The 25,382-nt window shown below is 44.0% G+C and overlaps 1 protein-coding gene across 1 annotated transcript in view; it reads right to left on the bottom strand.

Moving 5' to 3' along the window:
- LOC106921836 (zinc finger protein 407-like) overlaps positions 1-25,382 on the bottom strand; it is a 189,920-nt gene that overhangs the window by 96,659 nt on the left and 67,879 nt on the right. Inside the window, exon 5 of the mRNA XM_088014319.1 lies at positions 12,270-12,344. Coding sequence (XP_087870445.1) covers positions 12,270-12,344 — 75 coding nt within the window. The remainder of the gene's footprint in view (positions 1-12,269; positions 12,345-25,382) is intronic.

The raw sequence follows: 25,382 nt of genomic DNA, 5'->3' as shown, positions 1-25,382 counted from the left end.
AATTTTGTGTCTGCAAGCATATTTCCACACACACAAACGCACACACACGCACACCCACACACTGTGCCAGGTCAGAGGGACAGCGGTAGCTCAGAGCCAGCTGTGACCTGCCGGTCCAGGTGCTCAGGAAAACCGCTGTTAACGGCCACGATTGATGATCTAATCAAACTGTCACCACGGCGACCTGCTGCAAGGGGAGGAGCAGCGGCTGTGGAGCGGTTTGTGTGTGTGTGTGTGTGTGTGTGTGTGTGTGCGCAGAGAGAGAGGAGGAGAGCAGGTGGGGTAGAGGGGAGGCGTTCAGGAGACCATGCGCATGCTTACCGTTAGTCCAAATTGAGAGTGACAGTCTCAATAGTGAAAAGGCCTCTTTTTTTCCTTTTTTTTCTTTTACCCCCCACCTCTTCTAAGTAATGGAGGACACAAGTCCAGCGTTCTTCCGGAGGATGCCACATAATCAAGGGAGACGCCCCTCTGAAACACGCCGCCTCGGCGACGTCTCCCCGAACAAAATGGCATGGCCGCTCTGCCTTCTGTAATACTGCAGATCAGATTGAGAACGGCAGGCCTGGAGACGGCAGACAGCACAGGCGGACGTTTGAACTGCCAGCTTCATACATCTCCCATGAAGGACGTTCAGAATCGCTGGGTTAAGGTAACCTCTGTCTTATTGGATTAGCGACATTAAAAGCCTTCTATAGTTTCTAAATCCAACACGAAATCTAAGAAACGTTCCCGTGTTTGTTGATTCCCTAACCAAGGACTCACTATAAAAACAATGTTCTAAACCACAGAGGGCCACCTGCTTTGATTTACATGAACTAAGCTCACAGATGGATGGAGCAAACCTTGCAGATATCCAATGAAGAACAAGAATTCAAATGAACTCATGTGGAAAATGCAAAAGTAAAAAGTCTTTGATCCCAACTGCTAGGAAACTGAAACATGTTTTCATAGTGTGTCGCTTTTCTATGTCATATTTTGCAATTCTTGTACAATAAGTGCCATTTATTTTAAATTTTTAGTTAGTCGTTTAGCAGCATCGACAACCAGAGATTCAGAAAATTAACGTGGTTATTATATATACATTACAAACTTACTGGCACTTCTGTTAATTATGTGTAAAGGCACTTAAAATAAACTCATTCCTCTTACAGTAGCCTAACATCCATATAAATAAATGCTAAAAAAATCATTAAAAATTACTTTTCTTTTAGAAATATTTTTAGAAATAATTATTGTAAAATAGATGCAAGTGAACCACTTTTTAATTTGTATCTCACTTTTTTTAAACTCAGTATATATAAAAATAAATCATTGTCCTGCTGTATAAATTATATATGACAGCGAAGTCTATTTCTCTTAGCGTCCTGAAAATAGAAAACGGAAGACATCATGCCACTCAGTTAAGTTTGTCTTCATGAGTAATAAAATGACGACAATTATTATGAAATTAACTTGCTTATTTCTACAGGCTGTGCGATAAAGTTCAAAACAACTGAACCTGTGACAATAGAGGCTGGATGAGGACCCAAGTTCACCTGGTCACATTCAGCAGCATTCAGCTTCAATGCACAAAATCAAAATCTGGAACAAACTTTCAGAAAACTGCAAAACAGCCGAAACACCGAGTTCATTTAAAATCAAGGCTAAAAACCCACCTGTTCATCAAGTGGAACATTGCTGAACATATTTAATGTACAGTTTTAGATAATCTTATTGATGGCATTTGACAAAATGTAATGTTTATTGCTTGTTTCATAATTGGTGACTGTTTTTATGATTTAAAGCTCTTTGAACTTCCTTGTTGCTCTAAGCTGCTGTATAAATAAACTTGACTTGCCACCGGTCAGAGTGAGGAGGATGGCTAAACACTCACCAAAACCTTCTGACGGAGAGTTCCTGTAAAGAGTGGCATCAACTCCAAGTAGACATGGCAACCATTAAATACTTTATATACGCAACGTGTTTGTTTGGGAAGAATGCCAGTAAAAAAGCAGTTTGCTTAACTACACCAGCACTTTCAGTAGAACTGTCAGCTGAGACTAAGAGCGAGATTTTAGGCAGCTAGCATTATCGGTGAGTCTGATGTAAATCAAAAGATATTTACTTTGAACAGTAAGTGATGCCCACTGTTAGGTTACGGTGGAAAACATATGGATTCTGCAAATCCGTTTCTCTCGGATGGCCTTGGGAATGTTGAGCGCGAGGCTTTCTGAACTCTCGTTCCTGTCATTATTTCTGTCATCTGTCACTGCTGAAGACACTTCCGCAACATAACAGCATCAGCGTGTCCCAGCACGCTGCAGTTCCCCCTATAAATCACGCGAATGAAGCCGTTCTTTATTTAGCCGAGAAGAGAAAAGTTCAGGAAGTTGTCCAACTTAATAGCAGCCTTGTTGATCGCTGCCTGTTCTGCGCGCGCTGTTAATCACCATCCCCAGGATACATCCAGGACTGCCGCTCGCCCGTCCAGCTCGCATTAATTTAATCGCTGCTCGGCTAATTCATTGATTAATTGGTTCATTAGTGATGCCTGGCAACATCCATTTCTGCTATGACAGTCTGATGTTTCAATTGGGAAGAAAAGAAGAAAGAAAGAAAAAAATAAAACACAGGCTGGCGGCAGCCCAGTTGTTCCACCGTCCCTCTGCGCACCATGTCCAACTTCTGTCCACAGTTAAGCCGCGCGGCCGTGGGACACCAAACGAACACGAAGGTGAAGTGTGGACATTCGCCGTTGTTCTTTGCTTGAGTAATGTCAGTCGGGCTTCAGCCGGCAGGGGTGAGATCATACAAAAAAATAAATAAATAAATAAAAAATACAAAAGCTGGAGGGACTGTTGGAACTGCGCTGCCCAGATGAGGTGGAAGATGAACAACTGCTGCCAGTATATTCCACGAGTCAAGGTCACATTGCTCCGGCGTGAAAAGTGGCTTCCGACTGCGGGACGAGCTGTCAGCCGCTGACCAGCGTCACTGTTAGTAATAGGAGCTGATGGCACCCTGGCTCACCCTAGAACAAGGAGGAATAACACACAGCCCTGAAACGAGAGCCGACATGATATCACAGGCCGATCGAGATGCCCAGAAACACGACCTCTGACCCGGACTCTGAGACACAAGCTCAGATTTATAATTGGCATTTTTCCTCGCGAAGCCCTGCTGCGGCATTCTGGCTAATAAAACTAAAACGAAGATTTTTAGCTCTAAAACGTGTCCCGTTTCCTCCCCACAAACACACACACACGCACACTCCCAATTCGACGCCATATGCCCGTGACAAGTGCATAAAAATGGTTCCCAGGCGTTCGCACGGGGCCAACCTATAAAAACTTAATGCACCTAATTTTCCAGTAATCAAACTTTTATAGACTGCGGTGGCTTTTAAACTAACAAATTTTAATTATCGCTTAATTTTAACAGCAATATTAGCGCGATCCCTCATTTTGCAAGTGTTCACTCGCCATGAAATATTGAGCGGGGTAAACAGGGAGGCGCGGCGTCCGCTGGCTCCCGTTCAAACGAAGCAGCCAGCGAAACACAAATGTGAGCTAGAGGTCTGAGGGCCTGCCAGGACCGAGCAGGGACGGCACGCGCCGCGCCACGCCACGCCACGCCGCGCCGCGCCCGCCCTCTGCGAAATGGAGCTTTGTTGATACTGCGGGGAGAATAATGACGGAGGATTCCATTTCAGTAATCCAATTCAAAAACAAATACTCATTCATCATTGCACACAAGCTGATAGATTTTCAGAGTTTCTGTTCATTTAGAGGATATTAAAAATGCAAAGTCCTGACTGCTGATGACTGTTCTCGCAGTGCTGTCTCCAAACATGCTCCGAGGAAAGTTGAGCGAAAGGAAAAAACCTGGGGCAGGACAGTTCTAGTGTCTCGAGCAAACTTTCTGAGGAGCTGGATTTGGGGTTTTCATTGACTGTAAACTATGATCGACTAAACTGATGAAAAATAAATAAATAAATAAAAATAAATAATGTATCACTCCGATACCAATATCGGATTGGGATAACAGCAAAAAAACAAGTATCGGATTATATTTGCCTGCATCTAAAATCTCTGATGCAAGAACTCTGCTCCAGAATTTAATCCGCCCCTTCATCTCTAACCAGCAGCTCCTGTATCCCACACGCAGACCCATTGGTAAATAATAGATGGTCCATTTGTTCTCATACCTATTATTGTTGACTGGTCTTTGTTTGAGTAACATCACTTGATCAAGCCTTTTCTAACATTCCACTCCAGAAAAAAAAATAAATGTATGATTCGTGGTAATATCGGATCAGGACAATATTGGTATCGGCCAATACTCAAAGCTGGGATATCAGTATCGCATTGGAAGTGAAAAGGTTTTATCGGCACACCCCCAGTAATAATACCGCACAGCATAATAATAAACTTTTTGAATTAAAGAGTTAAAATAAACTTTCTATGATATTTTACATCAGTTAGATTCTAGATGTGCTAGGGCCGGACTATAAAACTGAAAAATGTATCACGATACAAGGGATTCCATATTACTAGTCGACAATGATAAGTACTGATTATTTCTTAAGTTTTAAATATTTGAAAGGCTGCCAAACTGGTGACGTAACCTTTTCCTGTTTTATCCAAGGTTTCCTCTCCAGCTACTGAACTCATTTTCTCTTTCACTCCACATCGTTCTTTACATTTTCAAGCATGAGGCATGGTGGCCAAACATAAAACTGTTGCTAGGTAACCAAAGAGTGAATGAGTTGATGCCACTAACCTTGCTTAGCTGGCAGTGATGGGTTGAGCAGCTAAAGCCTTTAGTCTGCCTACATCTCCCAGAATGCTGTGAAGTTCTGAATCAGAGTTCATTGAAAATTCAGACATATCATCTGTTGATACTGATCATGTGTCTATCACAGCACATATTATTGATCTATTGCCCTGCAGTAAAATGCACATCAGTATTTGTATAATTTCAGAATTAGATTTATTTATACTGCTATATTTTTATGCTGTAAAAACCTGAAAAAAAATCACTTAAAAGGGCTAAAGAAATCCAGATACCCTCCCTGCCTATTCATGCTGTTAAATTCCCTCTGCTCGCAGCAGCCACACAGGATGCTACTGACTGCTGCCCTTGGGTGGCTGAAAACGAGGCCTTTACCACCCAACACCAAGCCAGAGAGGCAAAGTGCTGACACGAGCAGATAAGAGAAGGAAGAAAGACGAAGATTAAAGCGCAGTTTCATTATCAATAATTAAGGGAAAGGATTTATTATAATGAATTAGGAGTTGTCTTTATCTACTCTTTATCTCCCCATCACGCTACTAACACTTTTACTTCCCTCACACACACATACACACACACACACACATGCATGCATGTACCCGCCGCTCGCCCACACTGCTATCGGTGTTTGTGTGTGACATGACCCCTACCTGCTCCGTGTGCTCCATATTGCCACCATGCTGGCTCCACGCATGGCTCTTCCGCCCCTGCTCCCCTCGTACAGCACGGACGGTCTCGGCCCTGCGTGCCGGGCCAATATGGCCACGCTGCACTGCATGCTGGGACGCGGCCGCGAGCCCAGAGCCCCGCGCCGCGGAGCCAGATGCCCGTTCAGGCGAGATCGAGATCTGCCCCTGGCTCGGCAACACGACCGACCGCGGCTTCGTGTCGGTTCGGTCTTGTGGACACAAAAATGCTGCGCAGTCACAAGCGGACTCACCGCCGGTTACACGAGATTTACAGAGGTTACATTTTCTATGTATCTAAAGGGGAGGGTTTTTTTCCTGAATGACTAAACGTACTCAAATTAAAGGTTATCTTCATTTTAGCGAGTAATATTATAAAGCCATAGTCGATTTTTGCACTTGTAAACCAGACCTCCTCAGTTGAAGACAAATTTCAAGAAGCCAGTTATGAATTACATAACCTTCACCTGCAGCTTCAGTGCAGCGAGTTTAAATGGAAAACCAGTCCTTGTTTGCACGACTCTCCGCTGCTGTCTCGTCTCCGTTTGGTGAGTCACCACACCTGCGCTGCTTTCGCGCATCCTGGAAGTTATTTCCGGATGTGGGTTCATGCCTTTCCCCCCCTGAATTCCTGTTTTAAATCCACGAGTTTCTAGCACCAGCTTACGTAGCTCAAACAAGCGCTAATGCTGTAGCTTAAAAAAAAAAAAAAAAAAAGGAAACGTGCCCCTCACGGCAGTAAAAACTCTCTCCAGCTGTGCCCTGTGCTCCGTCATCTACTTTAAACAAATACGTCTTTCCTCCAGGCCCGTCGGCACTCCGCTTCCAAGAGTGACGAGTGTATTAGTCGGGGATGCTTATTATTACAAGCGTGAAAATGGCAGGCGTTTTTAACAATTACCTATGAAAACAGGTATGCGGGACGGGTCAGTTGTGTTTCGGCGCCCTGTTGTTAAAGCACTAATTACAAACAGTTGAGTCAAGGTTGCTGCTGTCAGTCAGGCTCTCAACCTCTGGCCTTCATGGTGGAGTGTTTGTTTAGGTGTCTGCAGATCCAATGCAAATATGAAAGTGGATACCAGGTTCATAAAGATGGGAAGATGTGCTAAAAAGGTAAATAAATAGTTGTGCTATGCAGCAAAAAACACTGATCCATGTGTGTAAATTAGAACATCCTCAAACAGTAATATTTGTTTAAGGGGTGAAATTGAAAAACTAAAAGGTAACTGCTGTCATTTCTAAAGTAATATTCTAATTTCCAAAAAATAAGCAAACCATAATCTTGATCTTCAGCTCTTTCTTGGGTCCTTCAGAAGGAGCCAAGTGGGGAAATCGTGTGGGAGGGATGCTCTCTGAAGCAGAAGCTTGGAAACTGCAAATCAGAGGAGGAGCTTTGTCCTTGTAGGCGGAGCTAGGTCCACCCAGGCGATTTGGAAGGCTGAGTGGTTGCCAAGGAAGATTAAAGGATTTCTCAAACATGCATGAAAGAATAAAGGCGACACTCCAGGTATGTTTTTGATGACGGAATAACATTATAACATAGCGTAATGCTCAAAAAAGTTGATTTTACATAAAACGGCCCCTTAAAACAAACGTACATAAAAGAGAAAAATTATGTAGTCAAGCAAAATGTCACCAGATCTAAGCTGAGAATTCCAGTTACGACTCGACTGAATTTCTCCTTCATTTAAACCCGACTTCCTCCTGAGGGGGCCTTCATTCTTCGCCGCGCTAGTTAACGCGACACATTTCAGGCTGATTGCCGTAACCTCTCCGCATCCCACCCCTCCTTTTATAATCAGGACAACCCTATTGTTCTCGTGTGAATGAAGACGACTCGGCGTGTTTGACGCGCAGCGCTCAATCAAAACGGGAAGCGTCGAAAGCCGCGCCGCACAGCCTCTGACGCGCCGCGCGCGCGAACTGGAAACGGGGCCGGTTCTCGTAAACCTGCGCGGACGTGTGTTCCTCCTGACTCTGTGACAGCACACACACACACACACACACGCACACACACACACACGGAGATAAAAGGACAAAAAAGCCCTCATCTGCACTCAGTGCCTGCAGTTAGGAGTGCTGGTGTGACTGAGACAAAGACCCAGTTGTGTCACTTCCTAACAGTTCAGCCCTACCTCTCTCTCCACCTCTCTCTTTCCCAGAACCTGTCAGGTAGTGGGAGTTTGGCGTCTCACCCTTCCTCCTTTTCGATTCGTCTTCCTCCCTCTCCATCCCCCCCCCTCCTCCTCCTCCTCTGGGGGGTAGAACAATGTAAGGGACTAATATTAGCTTTTTATTTAAACAGATCTGACCAGCGCCACCCAGCAGTGTCCGCTCTTCATTAGTGCAAAGTGATTGTATGGAGACACCGTGTCCTAATTTCCTACAGGTAGTTTTTCAGCGGCTTCCCGTTGATGGATGGACTCCGAGAGGGAGGGGAAGTTGTTTGAGAGAATACGGGTTAAAGCTTACTGGAACACTGCAGGTTTTTGTCTGATGATTTTTTTTTTTTTTTTTTGCCGGTTTTCCTCATCAAACATTAAAACTTATTCGATTCAAAAGTACTTTGTTAATCCCAAAAGATCTACTGTGACAAGTAGGAAGCGGCGAAGCAGAGCAGGATTCAGCTCCATCTCTCTTTCCAGCCACGCAGCTAGGAAAAAGATTTAAAGCAAAAGCAAAGGAGGTGGGTCAGCGGCGCTTGTCAACGACAGACAGGGTCATCTAGGACATTTTACTTTGAAATCTCATCTCCATTGCCAAGATATTGAGCATGCAGTATCGCCATCTGCAACAGCTCTTTGAAGATTTTCTTTTGGGAGAAATAAAGTATTTTTGAAATGATTTGATTCTTTTTTTACAATTTTTTCCTCATGTTTTTCAGCCTCAATCTTATAGGGTTGCCTGTGTTCAGCACCAGTCATAATGCTGCCTCCACCGTGCATCACTGTGGGACGGTTTGTCCGGGGCCTTGTGCAGGAATTGGTTCCATAAATTTCAAAATGTTCAATTTTGGTCTCATCTGAAAAGAAAGAGCTTCCCACCTGAGCAGTGGTTCGCTGACGCTCCACTAGAGCTAAAAAAATGTTAAAAGGTTTTTAAGTATTACAAATATTTTTCAATCGTTTGTCATTTCATTTTTTTTTCTTCAGAAAAGAACATGAGCAAAAACAAAAAAAAGTACTCAAATTTGACCTGGTATGAAAAACATCAGAGATTTTAATTCTGATCCATGTCACACAATACAAATCATGAGTTTACTTTATTGTCTTTCTTGTTTTTTAAATCGACATCCGTCAAACTTCTTAGATATCTGTCTGAAATCTCTCTGTGTTTTTGGTCCCAGGCAGATTTGGCTAAGTGGAGTCTAGCATAGCCAACAGCTAGTCAGGCCTTCCTCTCCTCCTCTTCCTCCTCCTCTCTACTTTTGACTAACAGATCTCCCAAGTGTTCTAAAAATACCTGGTGAACAGGGCTGCAGCGATGGTGATGAAACTGCCTCTCTGACACTGTCCCACTGCAATCCATCTCTCCACCGCCTGCCAGCCAGCATATGTTTGCAATTGGCTCCCCCCAGCAACCCCCATTGCCTCTCAACTCCCCACCCCTCAGCAAACTGGTCCCCAGTTGCCTGTTCGGATACCCCCCCCCCCGCTCCCCCTCTCCTCCTCACACACCCTCTCCACCCGTTCCCTTACACACTTTCACACACACACATACATACATGCAGGCGCTTGCACAATTCCCCATCCGCTCCCTCTCGCTGTCTCTCCTTCTCCCTCAGCAAGCGTCCTAGTCTCCAGGTCTGGGCTTTCAAAACCGGTGCGGTTATCAATCACTGAACCGGCTCTGTCTCGTACACCTACACACACACACACACACACACACACACACACACACACACACACACACACTTCCTCTCTTTCTCAGTTTCCTTCTCTTCTTCGTTTCGTCTCCATTCTCTCTTGTCTTTCCATCCCTCCATCTCCGTCTCTCTTCCCGTCTCACTCTTCCAATCCTGTCGTCCTCTGCCTCCTCTTGCACATTTGCCCAAATTTGTTCCACTTAATAAGCCCTCCCCAATGACCTTGCGCTAATTAAGCTGCACTGCGTTGGAAATATGATGGTTAATTAATGATGAGATAAATTCTGTCTGCAGGACTGTCAGAAAAATGATGACACTGTGTTTTACAGGTTTAAATAGAACAAACCTTGTGGCTGTCCTCTCTCAAAGAGAGATGCAGGAGTGTAGGGGTGTGTGTGTGTGTGTGTGTGTGTGTGTCTGTGTGTTTGGGTGTGTGTCAGCGTGTGCAATGAAAGAAAAGAGGAGATTGTGGTCATTTGCAGAAAGAATCTGTAGGCCAGGGTGGCTAATGTTTTCACATGTAGGTATGTTTTTTCTTTCTATTCCTTTTTTTTTTTTTTTTTTTCAAAAACTGATTAAATCAAACCGCTGGGGGTCTCCAAGCTGCTCTGTGAACTTTGACCTTATATATTAAATCTGCTGTTTGGGCAAATTTTCCCCAACATGCAACAGCTGAGTCTCTAGTGACATCAGTGTAGCTTTATCTCAGTAAAATCTGACATTGTTTTGGTTGATTAAGGTCAGTGAAGATATCACTACTTGTTCTTTTCTTACTATTTAAAGTCTAAGTTTAAATAGTTATTTTTGACTTTGATTTTGTAACTTCCTTGTTCAGGGAAGGTAAAGCTGTTGTGGTTTCTCATCGGGCCTGTAGGGCAGATCAATCAGGGTAGACTTAGTTTAGTTTCCCAAACTTCTTTGAAACTTTACGTCATCTTCAAGGTTTGACCTGATAGTCTTTTGTCCAGGAACTTTGATTTCCAGCTACAGTTTGGCTCCATTTTTGTTCTTTATATTGATAACCACTTACTTATGTCAGCATGAAGCTTTTTTTCCTGCTTAATTTTCTTCCTCTCGCACTTATTCAGGGAGGAAATGATGAAAGCTAATTCCAGTCCTGTGCAGATAATGTAGGAAAACCACACAACCCATATCAATATTGAATTACATTCAGTTTGGTGGAGGTGACAAAGTATTTGCAGACTCTAAATTTGGTGCAGAAACTCTGGAACTCTGCCTACTTGTGTATTTTTTCATAGAACGTCTATAAAATATTCAAAAAGAAAATGTGACTTAGGAAGGTACTTGACATACTATTGACTGGTGTTTGAAAACCAGCCAATTGAGGAGCTGCAGGGTTTCTGCAGGTTTCACCAACTCAAATTTAAGAATTGTTAAGACCTCTTTAAGACCACTATCAAAGGAACAGTCATGTATCTCCACAAAAATGTATGAACTTGTCCACCTAAGTGGCGATAAATTTGCACTTACCCAGGATAAATGCAAAAAAGCTTACTAGCTAGCTAGCTGTTACTAGGAAGCTAGCAATGAAGTTCTCTACGTGCAACTTGGCAAAACAGGTAACTCTTGTGAGAAAAAAAAACAATACATCATTTTTAAAGGTGTAGTTAGGATCACATTGTCCTCTTTAAGGTGTAAAAGTTCATGTTCCCACAGGTTTTATTCTGTGAAAGACCGTTTGTTGAGATGCTACAAGGTTGGTGCAGAAGTCATTGTGTGTAGAATTTTCCAACCACAACAACTAGTCTTTTTTTTGCTAAATTACAAAATCTTCAATGTTACCAGAGTTGGTAGCAGATGGTAGTTATTCATAGAAGCCTGCTTCTTTATATTAGATGGATTTTAACTGTTCTGTCATAAGGAAAGAGGGATTTAAAAAGCAAAACGTCACTGCATTTGGGAAGTCACAAAGGGTAAATGTATGTTTTGGGAGTGGAAAAACGGGAAAAAAAATTCCTGCAACCTGTAGAGAAATGGAGGTTACAGCATCCAAACCATGGATGAAACAGAGCTGCAGCAGCTGAGGAGACCCCGGATGTGTTGCCACGTAATCCAGAGCAGCAGCTGACAGTAGGAATTTAGCTGATAACGTCTGAAAGATTGAAAGGCGTCTAGTCGGACCGCTCGCTGCTATATCTGAAGCCACTTGTCATGTCTAATACAGCATGTTGTCAAAAGTATCAATTTTGGTTGTGGAGAAATGGAAAAAAAAAAAAACACAAAAAAAAACACGTCTGTTTCTATTTTAGCAGCGCTCTTGACAGATTGAGAGGTGTTTAACGTCTCATTTGGGCTTGTCAGTGTTTCGGGGGGTGGAGGGAAGGATGCTTCACAACTTCATCTGCTCAGCGCATACATACACACACACACGCAAACACACACACACATTTTGACAGCAGGACTCTGTCTCTGATAGACAGGGCCGAGCGAGTGAGGCATTCCACATGCGCAGCAAACCCACACTCACATCCATAGACAGAAATGGGGAAAAGCAACATCATTCATCCTTAATTCAAGAGAGAAAGATGAGGGAGAGAGCGAGATAAAGTTTGACAGAAAGGGGAGGAAAAAAAATGATGTAAGCAAGAGACGGAGACAGACAGCAGACAGCCATTTAACTCATTAGGGAATGAGAGGATTTCATGTTATATTTAGCTGGAAATTTAACTAGCAGGGAATTTGGGTTTGAGAGCTTGCAGAGGCTCCGGCAGAGTTTGCTGCAGTCACCCTCCAAAATCTTGAGGTCACTTTTTTAGGATAGCGCGAAAAGAAACAACAGAAAAACAGACAGTTCTCCGGGATCCAGCCAAGAAACACGTCGAGGCTCTCTCTGTTTCCTTTAAACACGTTCGTTCCAAGTAAAGTGCGATTCTGAATGCAGACAGTGACATAAAAAATGCAGCCGCGTGCGTTTGAATTACCTTTCTTTACGCTGCCCGACTCCGTGTTTTCCCAGCAGGTGAGTATTGAGGTGTTTCTTCATCACAAAGGCCCATCTACAGGGAAAAAAAAAAAAAAACAGAAAACAAAAGCACAAATTCAGCACCAGAGTTAACAGCGGAATACAATCAAACTTTACTGCAGGATCAAAGCCAGAGCTTTGTGATAAAAGAGTAAAACAAAAGCTCTCTATTCGCCAAGGTCAAATATGCATACTGCAATTTAGACGAAAGCGATCGCTTTCAAAATACGCAAGAAGTGAATTAAAACACATTCACTACCGAGGTTCTTACATTTTTTTCATAAGAAAAAACATTTTAACAAATATTTACTGTAGCCTTGGATTACTAGAGCGGTTCTTGCAGTCAGTATCTAACTTGAAGGTAGGACATTTACTGACAATGATCTCTCTGATTAGCCATGCTTTAACAAAAGAGAAAACAATATTAATGAACTCTTTAAGGTAAAGTATGCGACCCAAACAGACCTGCTGCTAATGAATTTTAGCACAATCAGAAGCACAAAGTTTGAGCCTGTTGACTTAGTCGGCACCTTTTTGGTGGTGTTTTGTGTGGGTCTCTCCCCGAAAAACGAGTGTTCCACCAATACACTCGCTCTCACACATGTGCAAGAATTTAAACGCACATGTATCAACAGAACACGCAATCGCACGCACATAATCAAAACCCAGCAGAGTGCTGTTGCTCGACAGTCACCACAACGTCCCGACTTTGTCGAGGGCCCCGAGTTTAGCGTGTCTCCGAAACAGCTTATGAAAACATAATGAACGGATGACAGGAATAACTACTCTGACATCCAAGCTGCTTCGCCAGTGTTTTCATCCCCTGGCCCTTTTCATTTAGCACCCATCACTTCCCATTATTGTGCCACGGAGAGACAATGACCACATCTGAGAGCCGGGGACGGCGCAACGACCAAACATGAAAGCGGGCGAGGGAGTCGAACCGGCAGCTGCGCGGCTGGCACCGTTGCTGCACAAACTCAGTGCCTCCCTTTCCTTCTTTTCTGGATGTTTTTATTATTTTTCTTCTCCCCCCTCCTTCTTCCAAGTCGACCGTCGTTCTATTTTTTAGCTTTTGAAGCTTTCCTTCTCGCTCAGTAGTCGTGTTTTGTGAAGCAAAAGCATAATTATTTCACCATTTATGTCGGTATGTCAGTTTTCGCTTCCTCCCCCCCCTCCCTCTTCCAACACACACTGCAGTGTCCTCCACGGCCCTGGAGTCCCGTCCGTCACAGAGGCCCCCGAGGCCGACTCTAACTAACACCATCATATAAATATTCAAACATGTTCCACTGTTTTGCCTCATTATCGTCACTCTAGATCTTCGCAATCCTCTCCAACTCAATCCGTCCACCCATCCAGAGTGATGCCTCGGAGTTAAACCCGGGAGCGAGCTAGTAAATCTTACTGTGTTCCAGTAAGGGAGACCGGCAAGATCAAAATGCCGGGCTTCGCTTTTGACCGATGCCGTCGTCTATAAATAAATACGAAAGCAAAATTAAGATATTTCTGGGAGGAGGTGGTGGGGTGAAAAATAGTTAATCAATATCATGTTTGAGGGAAAAATCTGAGCCTCTGGAACACTTCGCTCGTGCCTGTTTAAGTCGTCGTGTTTAGACATGAAGGGAAAAAAGAGCTTGCAAACATTCCTGTTAATTATGTATTACAGCTGTCCTTCATAAACCTAATTACAGAGTGCTGAAAGGCAACGGGGGCAATTTGCATATGCGCATGAAAGACAAGACATATGCAAAATATGATTTTAATTAGCATTCTTTGATAGCGAGGGGTACAAATCAAACTGGCGTGTTGTGAGATTTTCATCTCGGCTTCTTTTTTTATTTTATTTTTTATTTTTTTTAAACAGGATTATTCTCGGAGTGGCACCAGCGCAACATGGCTAATGCCCTGTGGAGGCACCTGGCAAGTACAGAAACGGCGACGTGTGTTCATATTCACGGACGTGCACGGCGCTAGGCAACCGTGCGTAACTGGAAGTGGAGAACGCGCACAAAGGACGATTACACGTTCACAATTAGTTCTTCACCATGTGATTATCTTAAACACAAACACACACACACAAACACACACACAAATGTGAGCTGCAGACACACAAACACACAGGGGCAGAAAAATAGTTATCCTTCCTCGCAAAAAGACATTTACAAGTACCCAATCTCTCATGCACGCACTAACACAGAGAAGGATCCCGTATCTAAATGTTAAGGGGCCAAATCCATTTGTTTAAGGCAGTGTGTAATCAGCCCCCTGCCCACGGTGTGTGTGCATCCTCCGCCATCCAGGTCAAGGCCTCAGCTTGTCGTCCCGCTGCCTTGGGCTGCATCATCAGCCCCAACCATCAGCCTTGATGGTTATTGTAACAAAGGGATACTTTAACATGCCATTCATCCATATCAATTCTCTTCCCCCTCATGAATTGAACTAATAAGGCTGTGCCTCTGCCCTCCAGGGATGCTCATAATATCCATTGCGGATATGAAAAGAAAAAAAAGAAAAGAAAAGAAAAAATGAAAAGGCAGAAAGGAAGACAGAGGCTCTGGCGTTCCACGTTCGACTTTCCCCTCAGACTAATCGGCGCGCCACAGCTCGTTAGGTCCGTGACGTGCCGGAGCTTTACCGATAAGCAGGGGAGACACGGCTCAATTACCCACAGTTACCATCTTTCTCTTTCTCTTCCCACCCGCCGCCTGACGATGAAGAGATAACTTGTCAATATTTGATACAAACAACTTCATTTGCCTAATGGGGTTCCTGGATAGGCCCGTCCACAGGTCTGCTGCAAGGGATGAAAGATCTAAGAAGAGAGGCCTCAAGCCAGACTGGGCTTAGGACAACCTGAACACCACACCCACAAATCGGCCGCACGCCCATTAGGAGTTCAACATGGCATGCCAGGAGATGGAGCAAGGACCTTCAGAGTGTATCTCACAAAGTTTGCTACAATTTGTTATGCTGGTTTCTTGAAGTTTCACTGTAATTGTAGCCTGGTAAAAACCAGCCCCTTGTTCTGCGCCATTTGCTTCGTACAGAGGATCTGGAGCCTCTGCTATGGAGACATGATTTCTTCCTGGAGGCGAGGACTCAAGTTTTAAATTTTACCTAATCACTAATGTGCCAGATGGATGCTATGAAGCGTACTGGAAATCCCTGCGTGTAAACAACCATCCTCCACTGCGAAAAGAGAAGAGCTGAGCTGAACGAGATGGATGTTAATGCTAACTCAATATTTGGATGGATTTGTTCACTTCCTTTGCTACCATTGCTAACGCTACAGGCAGACTACTCTAAAGCAGCGCAGAAAATCAACATCAACGTTCATTGATGTTGATCACGTTCATTCGCTGATTGGCCCGATTGATATTCTACTGGAGAAATCCACTTCAATGGGAGAAAGCCGACACTGTGATGGCCAGAATCATGTAATTGTAATCTTTGGCTTTGGGGGACGGACAGAGCTGCATTACTCTATGCTCCATACATAATGAGGAAAACCCTGATCAATCTGAAACTTTATCTGGCATCATATTTACAGTAATTTTAATCATATAAATAGAATGACAAGATATCTTACCACTCTAGGGGCCACAGTTTTATGAAACCATGGTAACGGCAAGCGGCACATGCCGAGACTCAAATCTGCAGCGTTTTCTACACTCTGGCTCTTGCCTTCCCACACAGATCTGCTTGATCCAAAGCAGATCCACAGTCTGGGCTTTCTCCCACTGACTTCTCTCTGGTAGAATTTGTACCGGGCCAATCAGCGATCAGAAGGGGAAGCTGTGAACAATGACGTCCATTTTCTGCGCCGCTTTAGAATTGTAGTTTGCCCGGAGTTTTAGCAATGGCAGCGGAGGAAGCGAACGAAGCCGTTCAGTCCGTGTTGGCCACGCTTCCAAATAACGAATTAACATCAACATTCATCTGGTTCAGCTCGACTCTTTTCCCATAGCAGCATAGGAAGAGGCGATTTCCGGTCACACATTGAACTAACGCATTACACATGACACGGACAAACGTTAACGAATGCGTAACATTTATATTCAGAGTCCACACCTCCAGGAAACAATCGTTTCTCAATAGCAAAGTGTCGTACAAAGGCTGGTTTTTACCAGGTTAACATTCTTCTAGTAGTTACCATTATTTTCTCTATGAAAACTAAAAGAAACTGAGTTGTGATGCTTTCATTGTTTACCATCTAAACACCCCCTAGTTAAAAGTTAAAACACATATCCAACAGGGTCTCCAGGGCATAAAGAGATCCAAAAAGTCATCAGATGCAGGTTTGGCTCTACCGTCGGCGGGTCGAGTTGCCGACAAATCTCAGTAAGGAGGAGCAGTTCGGCTGGGGGAAGATGAAAGTGCAGGTGGGTATGAGCTCTGAAGTTATGGGACTACGTTTCAGCTCTTTTCGATGAACGCACTCACACACACACACACACACCTACTCCCACAGTGGTCCGCTGGGCCCCAAAGAAATGAGTGTGCGGGCTCATCTAGCCTACTGTGCCAGTCCTAATGACGGCCCCCACCTGCTGCTTTAATGTCACAGCTGGATCGCCCTCCATCCTTCACTGACTCTGACTGCCATCAGCAGCAGGTAGCTCCCCCTCCGCATCCTCCCACCTCCATCTCGTCTGCCATCTCACGTTCCTTCATCTCCCCTCACTTCCATCTTCTGCCTCTGCGAGCTCTCGTCTCGGCTGAGCCTCCTTCCCCATCCATCTCCCTCCACTCCACATCGCCTCTCCGTTTCTACATCCTTTGGGCCATACCTCCTTTCACTTCCTCATCCCATTTCTGTCCATCTTTTCTATCCGTCTATTATCAACATTTCTTTCTTTCTTTTTTTTTCTTCCCCGCTCAATTTGGAGTAACTCCATATTTAGAACAAACTGGGGAAATTTGGGAACTCAGAACAATTTGAAGTTGTAAAAGCACCGAGCCCCTTTACAATTAACTTGACAATTCTCTGTTGCTGTAGGAGACATGCTAGATTTATAAAAGCATGCAGTCGCATACTATATTTAACACCGAAGAGAGAAGGAGGGATGAAGGAAGGGGGGGGAATCCATGAAATGAAACAGCACATCCCGCAACGTCACCGCTAATTCACTCTTCAGAGCAAACGAAAGTTGCTGCCTTCTTGTTTATTTATTTATTTGTTTGTTTTTTTTTTATAAAGTCATCCCGGAGAAGGCGGAAAAGCTGGAGGTAAGTTGACACGTCTAATCTGAGAGACGGTGACAGGCAGGTGAATTGACAGAAGAACAGAAACCAACACTTGGCTGACAGCAACCCCGGAGCGCCGAGACAGCTGCCGACGTGTCAGACAGACACACAAACAGACAGGAACATGTAGTCGAAAGATAAGACTTTTATTGACAGAAGAGAGCGGCGGCTGCTGCTGCTGCTGCTTCTCTGACGGAGACGGAAGACGGGCACACGTCGAGACGGAGGAGCTCACGAAAGACTGGGGGGGGGGGGCGAGGCGAGGGGATCGAGACGAAGTTTCAGGCTCGCTTTGATAGATGTTCAGCGGGCGGGATGGATGGGTTGGAACCGCCGCAGACGTGAAGAGGAATTTGCCGATACGCAGCAGACATGGAGGCTGATGGAAAGATGGAGGACAGGAAATGAATGGCGATTCGACATGCGGAGCTTCTCTTGGCCGTTGAAGTTTTTCGAGTTTTGTCTCTTTGCACTGATAATCTTTGATGTGCTTTATTGGGATTTTATTTCATAGACCAACCCAAACTGTAAAGTGGAATAAAAATGGAATAATTCGCTATTTTAAAATGAACTTTTTTTCTAATAAGAGTCTAAAAAGTGAGGCCTGTCTTCATGTTCAGTCCTTTGAGTTATGCGGTTGTCCTGTCGGTATTTTGCACATTATACCCATTAATAGATTAAAAAAGAAGAACAAAGAAAGAAAATATATTTGTACACGTCCACATATGCACAAATATTTACAATGAATATATATAGAGTAGCCCTGTGACAGACTGGCGACCTGTCCAGGGTGACCCCGCCTCTCACCCCACTAAGGGACGAGGGTGTAAAGAAAATCAATGGATGGATGGATATATACAGTAAGTAATGAACTGAGTTATTCAGTTCATTTTATGTATAATTACACTGAATTCAGACATAAACAAGAACGCATTTAATCTCAAAAGAAGTGAAAAGAAGCATGTTTTGTCACACTTTGAACATTCAGACAAATTAATTTTTCTTCTTTGCAAAATAGATCTAGCTCAGTAACGTTGAATACAGAGCAGCTGTCAACATCACACTCTTTTAGAATCGGATCTAGGTCTTGGCTGGGCCTTTTGACTGAAGGTTTAGGGTCATATTCCTACTGGAAGTCTCAAGTCATCTATAGGCTTTCTTCCAGGATCACCTAGTTTATGTCATCATCCATCTGTCCATCAAATATCAAGCTACTTCCTACTTTGACTTTTATTTGTAAAATATTAAAACCATGTTTGTTTCTTTATACAGATGTGTCACATACAATCCCAATAAAATACATTAATGGGACAGTATCACTCAAAATGGGCTTTTCTGAGCTCAATATATAATATTACTTCTTCATCAAAAACATACCAGGAGCGTTGCTTTGATTCTTTCATGTATGTTTGAGAAATCCTTTAATCTCCCATGGCAACCAGTCAGCAGTACAAAATGCCTGGGTGGACGTAGCTCCGCCTTAGAAGTTTCTAAACTTCCTCCTCACAGATCACCCCTCCCCCGCGACTTCCCCGCTCAGCTCTTTCAGACTAGCCAGCGGCAATTAGCAAACCTCTGGTGGAGCTGCACATCTACTGAGCTCATTATAGCAGCTACTTTTCAGTGCAACGCTGGTGAAAACGTTGTTGAAGGGGTGAATAGAGGAGCCATGTTGTGATGACTTTCTGAAGGTGAAGTTTCAGAAAGAGCAGGAGATTTTAAAGACAAAGGCCCTATTTCAAGGTGTTAAATTACAAAGTGAAATTTCTTTTATATAACATATTTGACATAGATATATACATCCAACTAGAGGTAATGCTTACTTTATTGTACTATAAAATGACACTATGTGCCAGGAAAACACATAAGACTGCCCCTTTAGAGTGTTTGTCTTCTAGGGGGGAAAAACTGAGCTGGGGGAGTCTGAGTTGTTGTCACTTTGTTTGACCGAAGCAGGAAACGACGGCGCGTCAATACCGCTCGGACTCGAGAGGGATCCACTTATGCAAACATCCCGTAACCTTAACGGACATTTTGGAGGAAAATAAATGAATAAAGCATCTGAATTGATTGTGTTTTCGAGCGCGAGCCGGAGGAAAGCGAAGCACTCGATCTATTCTGAGATGATCTTGATAAAAATAAAAGGGGAGGCAAAGTGGCTCTCTGACGACTGATCAACGTCAAGGCTCTCAGTGAAACAGACACCTCTCACTTGTGACGCTGTCGCTCGTGTGTGTGTGTGTGTGTGCGTGTGTGTCTCTCTCTCTCTCTCTCTCTCTCTCTCTCTCTCTCTGTGTGTCCTCTAGTCTTAGAGGAGGTACATAAAAAGCTCACTTTGCCTCTCCGAAGGGGTTTTTGGATCATCTGCTGAGGCAGGTGATGGGGCTTGACGGATTGATTGAGGCGAAGTTCTCATCGACGGTGGCAGCGCCCCATAGAGTTTCCCGGCTCCAGTGCACACTGTTCCATTAAAGGATCATTTAGGGGAGGGAGGGGCGGCTGGGTTCCACCTGCACTTATGCAGAGCACACCCTAATGCGAGATGAAACACACATTTTCAAGCTACAGGAAGGGAGACGGCGAGAAGAAAAGGAATCCGTCCCCTTCCCGACAGCGCATTCCCATCTTCAAGAGGGAACAGCGATTGATGAAGTAATCCATTATTGATATCATCATCGTTATGAGCCGATGGCAGTTTCAGCATCACGGACCCCCCCACCCCCCCCACCCCCCCCACCCCCTACCACACACGCCCCCAGCTCCGAGCGTCAGAGCCCTGTTTGCATATTATGCTCCTCAGCTTCATTATATTTTCTAATTAACTGCTTTAATTTGGGGTCTGAATCCTAAGTGAGAGGAGAAACTTGAAAATGCTGAACAAGAAAGAATAATACTGTATTTTGTGTCAAGATGAAAAGAGGTGTTGGGGGGGGGGCGGAGGGGGGGAAAGAAAGGAGGTTTGGGGGGATTGATGGTGGGGGGGGGGTTACAAAAGCAGCTAAAGCACTTTTCAAAATAGATTTCCAAAAGCTGGCATATTGTGTGGTATCAGCACAAATATGATCTACTTTTATAGATTAAACAAAAAAAAAGGGGGAAGAAGCTGGAGAGAAGGAAGTGCTGTGAAGACGGAGCACGTCCCGAGAAACATTTCCAGTGAAATACATAACAAGGGAAAATGATGCGGCGTTCCGAAGGAGGTGAAAAAGTCGTTTTTACACAACAAAACAAAAATGAATCAAAAATGCCCCGTGTTAAGGGCTGTTAGCTTCTGCCGCTAATGCATCTTTCTTTCTCTCTTTCATTCCTCTCCTCCGTTCCCCCCTCTCTCTCTGCAGTGCAGTTAAAGATATGAAAAATATATGTGCCTTTCCTTTTTTCCTACCCCCCCCACCACCACCACCTCCCTTCCTTCTCCTCTCTCCTCCACCGCGCCGTGTTAAATCATTAAAGAGAAGTCCTGCTCATTATCTCTCTAAACAAAACTTCTCTTAAACCAAATAAATCACCGTTGCGCCGCGCAGCTAACAGCCGTGAAGGGATAAATTACAAAGCGCCTCACTGGCAGCGCTGGTATTTTAAAAAGCTTGCTGCACAATTTCTATGATGTGCAGTAATTTGTAATGCAGGTTCGCCTTATGCTCGGTTCGCTCGGCCTCTTCAGGTGTGTGCGGCGCACGCCGGGGGAGAGGAGAGGTGAAAAATGTGCCGTTCCGCGCGCTTTCAGTGTTATCGGGCCGAATTAGTTTAACGATATTTTCATAAAGTGGATGAAAATTCGCCAGAACCCACAAAAATAGAGAGAGAAAATAAAGCGCAAGCTATCACTGGAGGGACTCGGTGCCGTCTTTGAAAAGGAGCTGTTTACGTTTTTTTTTGTTTTTTTTTGGATTGAAGGACAGAGCTTCGCATGAACACTGCTCCCAGGAGTGAGCAGTTTGCGTGGATGTAAAACAGAAAAACATTTAATCATTCATGATTTATGAAAGAGTTCTTCGGCATCGCGGGATCCAAATAAAGGACATCTCGACGCGCTTCGTTTGAGAAGCCTCTCTAAACTGAAGTACTGACGCTGTTGAAGGAGCCTTCGTGAAAATCTTCCAGTATGAGAAGGACTGACTTAACATAAACAAAAACAACAAAAATCCAAACAACACTGTCAATTAGAATATCCGGACATTAATTTCTGTGGCACAAGATCGCCGGCTAACTATTCTGGATCCAAACTGCCACGAAAAAAACACTTTTTCACAATTTTACTCAATTGTCTCAACATCATCATCATCATCATGGATCAACATATCATTTTATGTTATGTTCTTGAAAAAGAAATGTGAAAGAAATCTAAATGGTAAACGCTTCATCCTGTTTACTTTTTCCAATTATTCAGAACATGTTTCCAAGTTTTAAGCAGTGGGCGTTCTAACGACTGGCCTATTTCTTTAAACACTAAATGACAGCAAAACAAACCAGACTCTTCTTCTGCTCACATTTAACAAGCCCACAACAGTAATTAGTCATTGACAGTATGACCTTGAGGTTAAGGCTCCGAGGGGCCATGATAGGCCTCGAATAATGGGTGTGATCTACAGAAAGCAGACATTTATGAGGTTTTTCAAAACAATAATTTATGTTCTCCTCATCCTTCTGAAACACCCTTTACCTGGTTATAAGATTATTCTTAAAGAAATATGTATTTTTCCAGGCACGGAATGCCAGACATAGCTGAGAAGAAATTCGACTTCGCAATTTGTTGCCATGAAATTGGCCTCTGTCGCTTTAAGAAGCTCCAACTCTTTCCAACACTCCGCCTTCAGCACCTCATTAGAAAACTGCTCTGCCATTATATAGTCTAAATGGTCTTAGACAGAGAAGCAGTTAGTATGATGAGATCAGCAGACTCCACCAGGTGTTTGCTAAATGCTGCTGAAGTGCTAATAAATGGCTAATACTAGCAGTTTATAACAATAACCAACATTCTGTATGTGTGCACTCACATTAGATGTTAAATTTGGGGTCTGTCGGAAAGCTCCGTATTTTCAAGTTGATATTTCTGACTTTAAGGTATTCTGATCAGAAAATCCAACCTCCAAGGCAAACAGAGTGCATCAATTAATCCAAATGAAACATTATCGATCATTGTCAGTCGTCTTTTTACTCACAGCCAAATATTATTATATGGGTAAGATCAGAGCTGATCATTTAAAACTTCAACAAGCAGTGGCTTCTCAATAGCTGAGTGTCCAGACCTTCTGTACGAAGCAAAGCGCAGAACAAGGAGCTGGTTTTTACCACGCTGGCGGGCAACCAAACAGGTCACCAATCCCTATGACAGACAGAAGCAAAACAAACGCTCAAATTTATGTCTTTCTCCACTCGTAAACATGTTTGGGGAACATAATTTTTCACTGAAATATAGTTTTTTTTCCCTAACAAAACTGTTAAAGTTTCAGTTAAGCGACAGCGATATCAGCGCTCACTTATTGAGCCTGGAGATGACGCCTAGTTGACACCTAATTTACAGTTACCAACTCAAAGAACAGCAACTTTGACCACTTTTTTCCGCATGACCACTGCCATTACACCCTGCTTCATTAGAACAGGAAAGCACCCCAGAAGGGCCTTCTGCCCTGTTAGGGAGCCTAATTGAGGGGAAAGACACCAGGCACCCCTTGCGACCTCTGCCCCCTTCCGAGCCCCGTCATGAGTCGTGATGAGCCTGCCGGCACGCCCTCCGACTTCTCCCGCCTTGCTACCCCCCAGAGGGACAGATTAAACTGCATGTAATATGGGCGCACTTGGGTCCATTTACAGCAGAAACACCCGACCGCCGAGCCGGCCTCGCCCCCTGCCCCTCCTGGGGAATAAAAGCAACGCAGTACCCCTCACCCCCACCTCCATAATCCAATAAAATAAAAAAGGAACATGATTTATTCAGACTGTTTACTACATAATCCTCTGAGAACAAATTAAATGTATGAAATAGACTGTAAAGAAAAAAAAACTGTTAAATAAGAGAAGATTACAATTAATAATGTACACTAAAATAGATTTTAAAAGAATCCCTAAGCTGAAGGACTGTAAGCGCCTAATTCACAGCAGACACATTAGAGAGTGCTGGCAAGCCATACATACACACGAAACTGTGAAGCAAAACTGCTCTTTCCCCAATGAAGGCAGAAGAAGTGTTATCCACAAAAATCAAAGACAACCAGGTCAGCACGATCAGACTTGAGTGATCTGAGGATGCCAAGAATCAGAGAGGAGGAGAGAGAAGTGGTGGGGCGGGGGGAAAAGGGAAAAGCTGGAAAAACAAAGACGGAAGACAGCCTCTAATTTCAACCGGTGTTGTTTCGGAGAGTGGTCTCGCACATTAAAAAGAACTGAAGCAACATGACAAGCGAGAGTTGGATTTCTCCCACCATAGTTTTGCAAAAGCAGATAATCCATAAAACATAAGGCCTCCGTATTGACGTTTTTCCTCAGCCGGCTGAGTGAAGGGCGCAGCTGGGATGTCAGGCCCGTCTGTCGGCCCGGGCTACCACTCTCATTATCTCCCCGCCTTTGTGAAGGGCGGCTAAGGTCACACTCTAAAGGAGCAAAATAAACTGCAAAGGCACTAATCTAAAGGAGTGAAACATTCCTCCGCAAACGTGACATCTGTCACATTCTCCGGTTGAGGCGGGCTCATTTTGGAGTCTCCGATGGACACTTTGGAGAGCGAGTGAGAGCAAAAAATTTGGAATTAACACAAGTCACTGTCCATGTGTTATAGTAGCTGCTGATGCCTCCTACTCAAAGCCATCGCACTTCTACGTTTCGAAAAAATATGCGCGCGCACACACACACACACACACACGCGCGCACGCACACACACGCACACAAAAGATGTCTTTGTTTGCCTATTGCTGCCGTTGTCTTGACACCCACCATCTGCTGCCCTGACAGCGCAGAAGAGTGAAGAGAAGAGTTTCTCTCCTATAAACTCACCGGACACCTTCCAAGCCCCCCCCCAGCCCTCAAATCCTTCAGTGTGAGGCTTCGTTCCAGTGCTCGGCCCTCTTCCCCGCTATTTGACACTCTTTGGCTAACGCTACAGGTTAAATCAACGCTCAGCGACTAGCAAGACATGTCGGGTATGTCTTTCTGGCGTTGTGCATGGTGTCAACCAAACACAAAGACTTCTCCGTAAAGGCCTTTTCTCAACGTTCTTTGAAAACCAGAGCTAGCTCTCATTCAGTCATGTCTTATTAATGTGTCACGGAATCGGAAGGTGGTTAAAATCGGAAAGGTCTTCAGTCAACATCCGCACACATGAAATGCGTAACGGAGAGCAAGCACTCAGAAAGTAAATTATGAAATAAATAAATAAGTAAATAAAGTGCGTTATGCAGATGAGGGTGACGAAGTCTTCATCTCGGTCTATTCCTCAACGCGCTGCCCATTCATCACCTGCACATGCAAACCGCCAGCTCTGGTCCTTAGCATATTCGCATATTCTAATGAAGGCTTGCATGCAAATGACAACGACCTTTTCGGGTCTTTTTTTTTCCCCTCCCCAAGTTCTCCCCACTCCCTTCCTTTTTTTTTTTTTTTTTTTTTACAACTTTACATTAACAGGAGAGGAGTGTTGAGCAGTGGCTGTAATGGCTATTAGAGCGACAGGCTGAGTACGTGACGTTGTGATCTAGACTCAGGGACGCTGTAATTAGGCTAATCTATTACCAGACGGTGCCTGTCAGAGAGCTTTATGGCAAAGGACAGACTTGTCAGACACTTTATTTATTAAAAATGGCCGCAGAGTTTTTTTTTTTTTTTGTTC

This window comes from Poecilia mexicana, unplaced genomic scaffold, assembly GCF_051168715.1.
Source record: "Poecilia mexicana isolate PSO_F unplaced genomic scaffold, ASM5116871v1 scaffold_16, whole genome shotgun sequence".
Classification (NCBI taxonomy): domain Eukaryota; kingdom Metazoa; phylum Chordata; class Actinopteri; order Cyprinodontiformes; family Poeciliidae; genus Poecilia; species Poecilia mexicana.
Note: the sequence above shows the minus strand (reverse complement) of the source record. Positions and strands in the feature narration are given on the sequence as shown.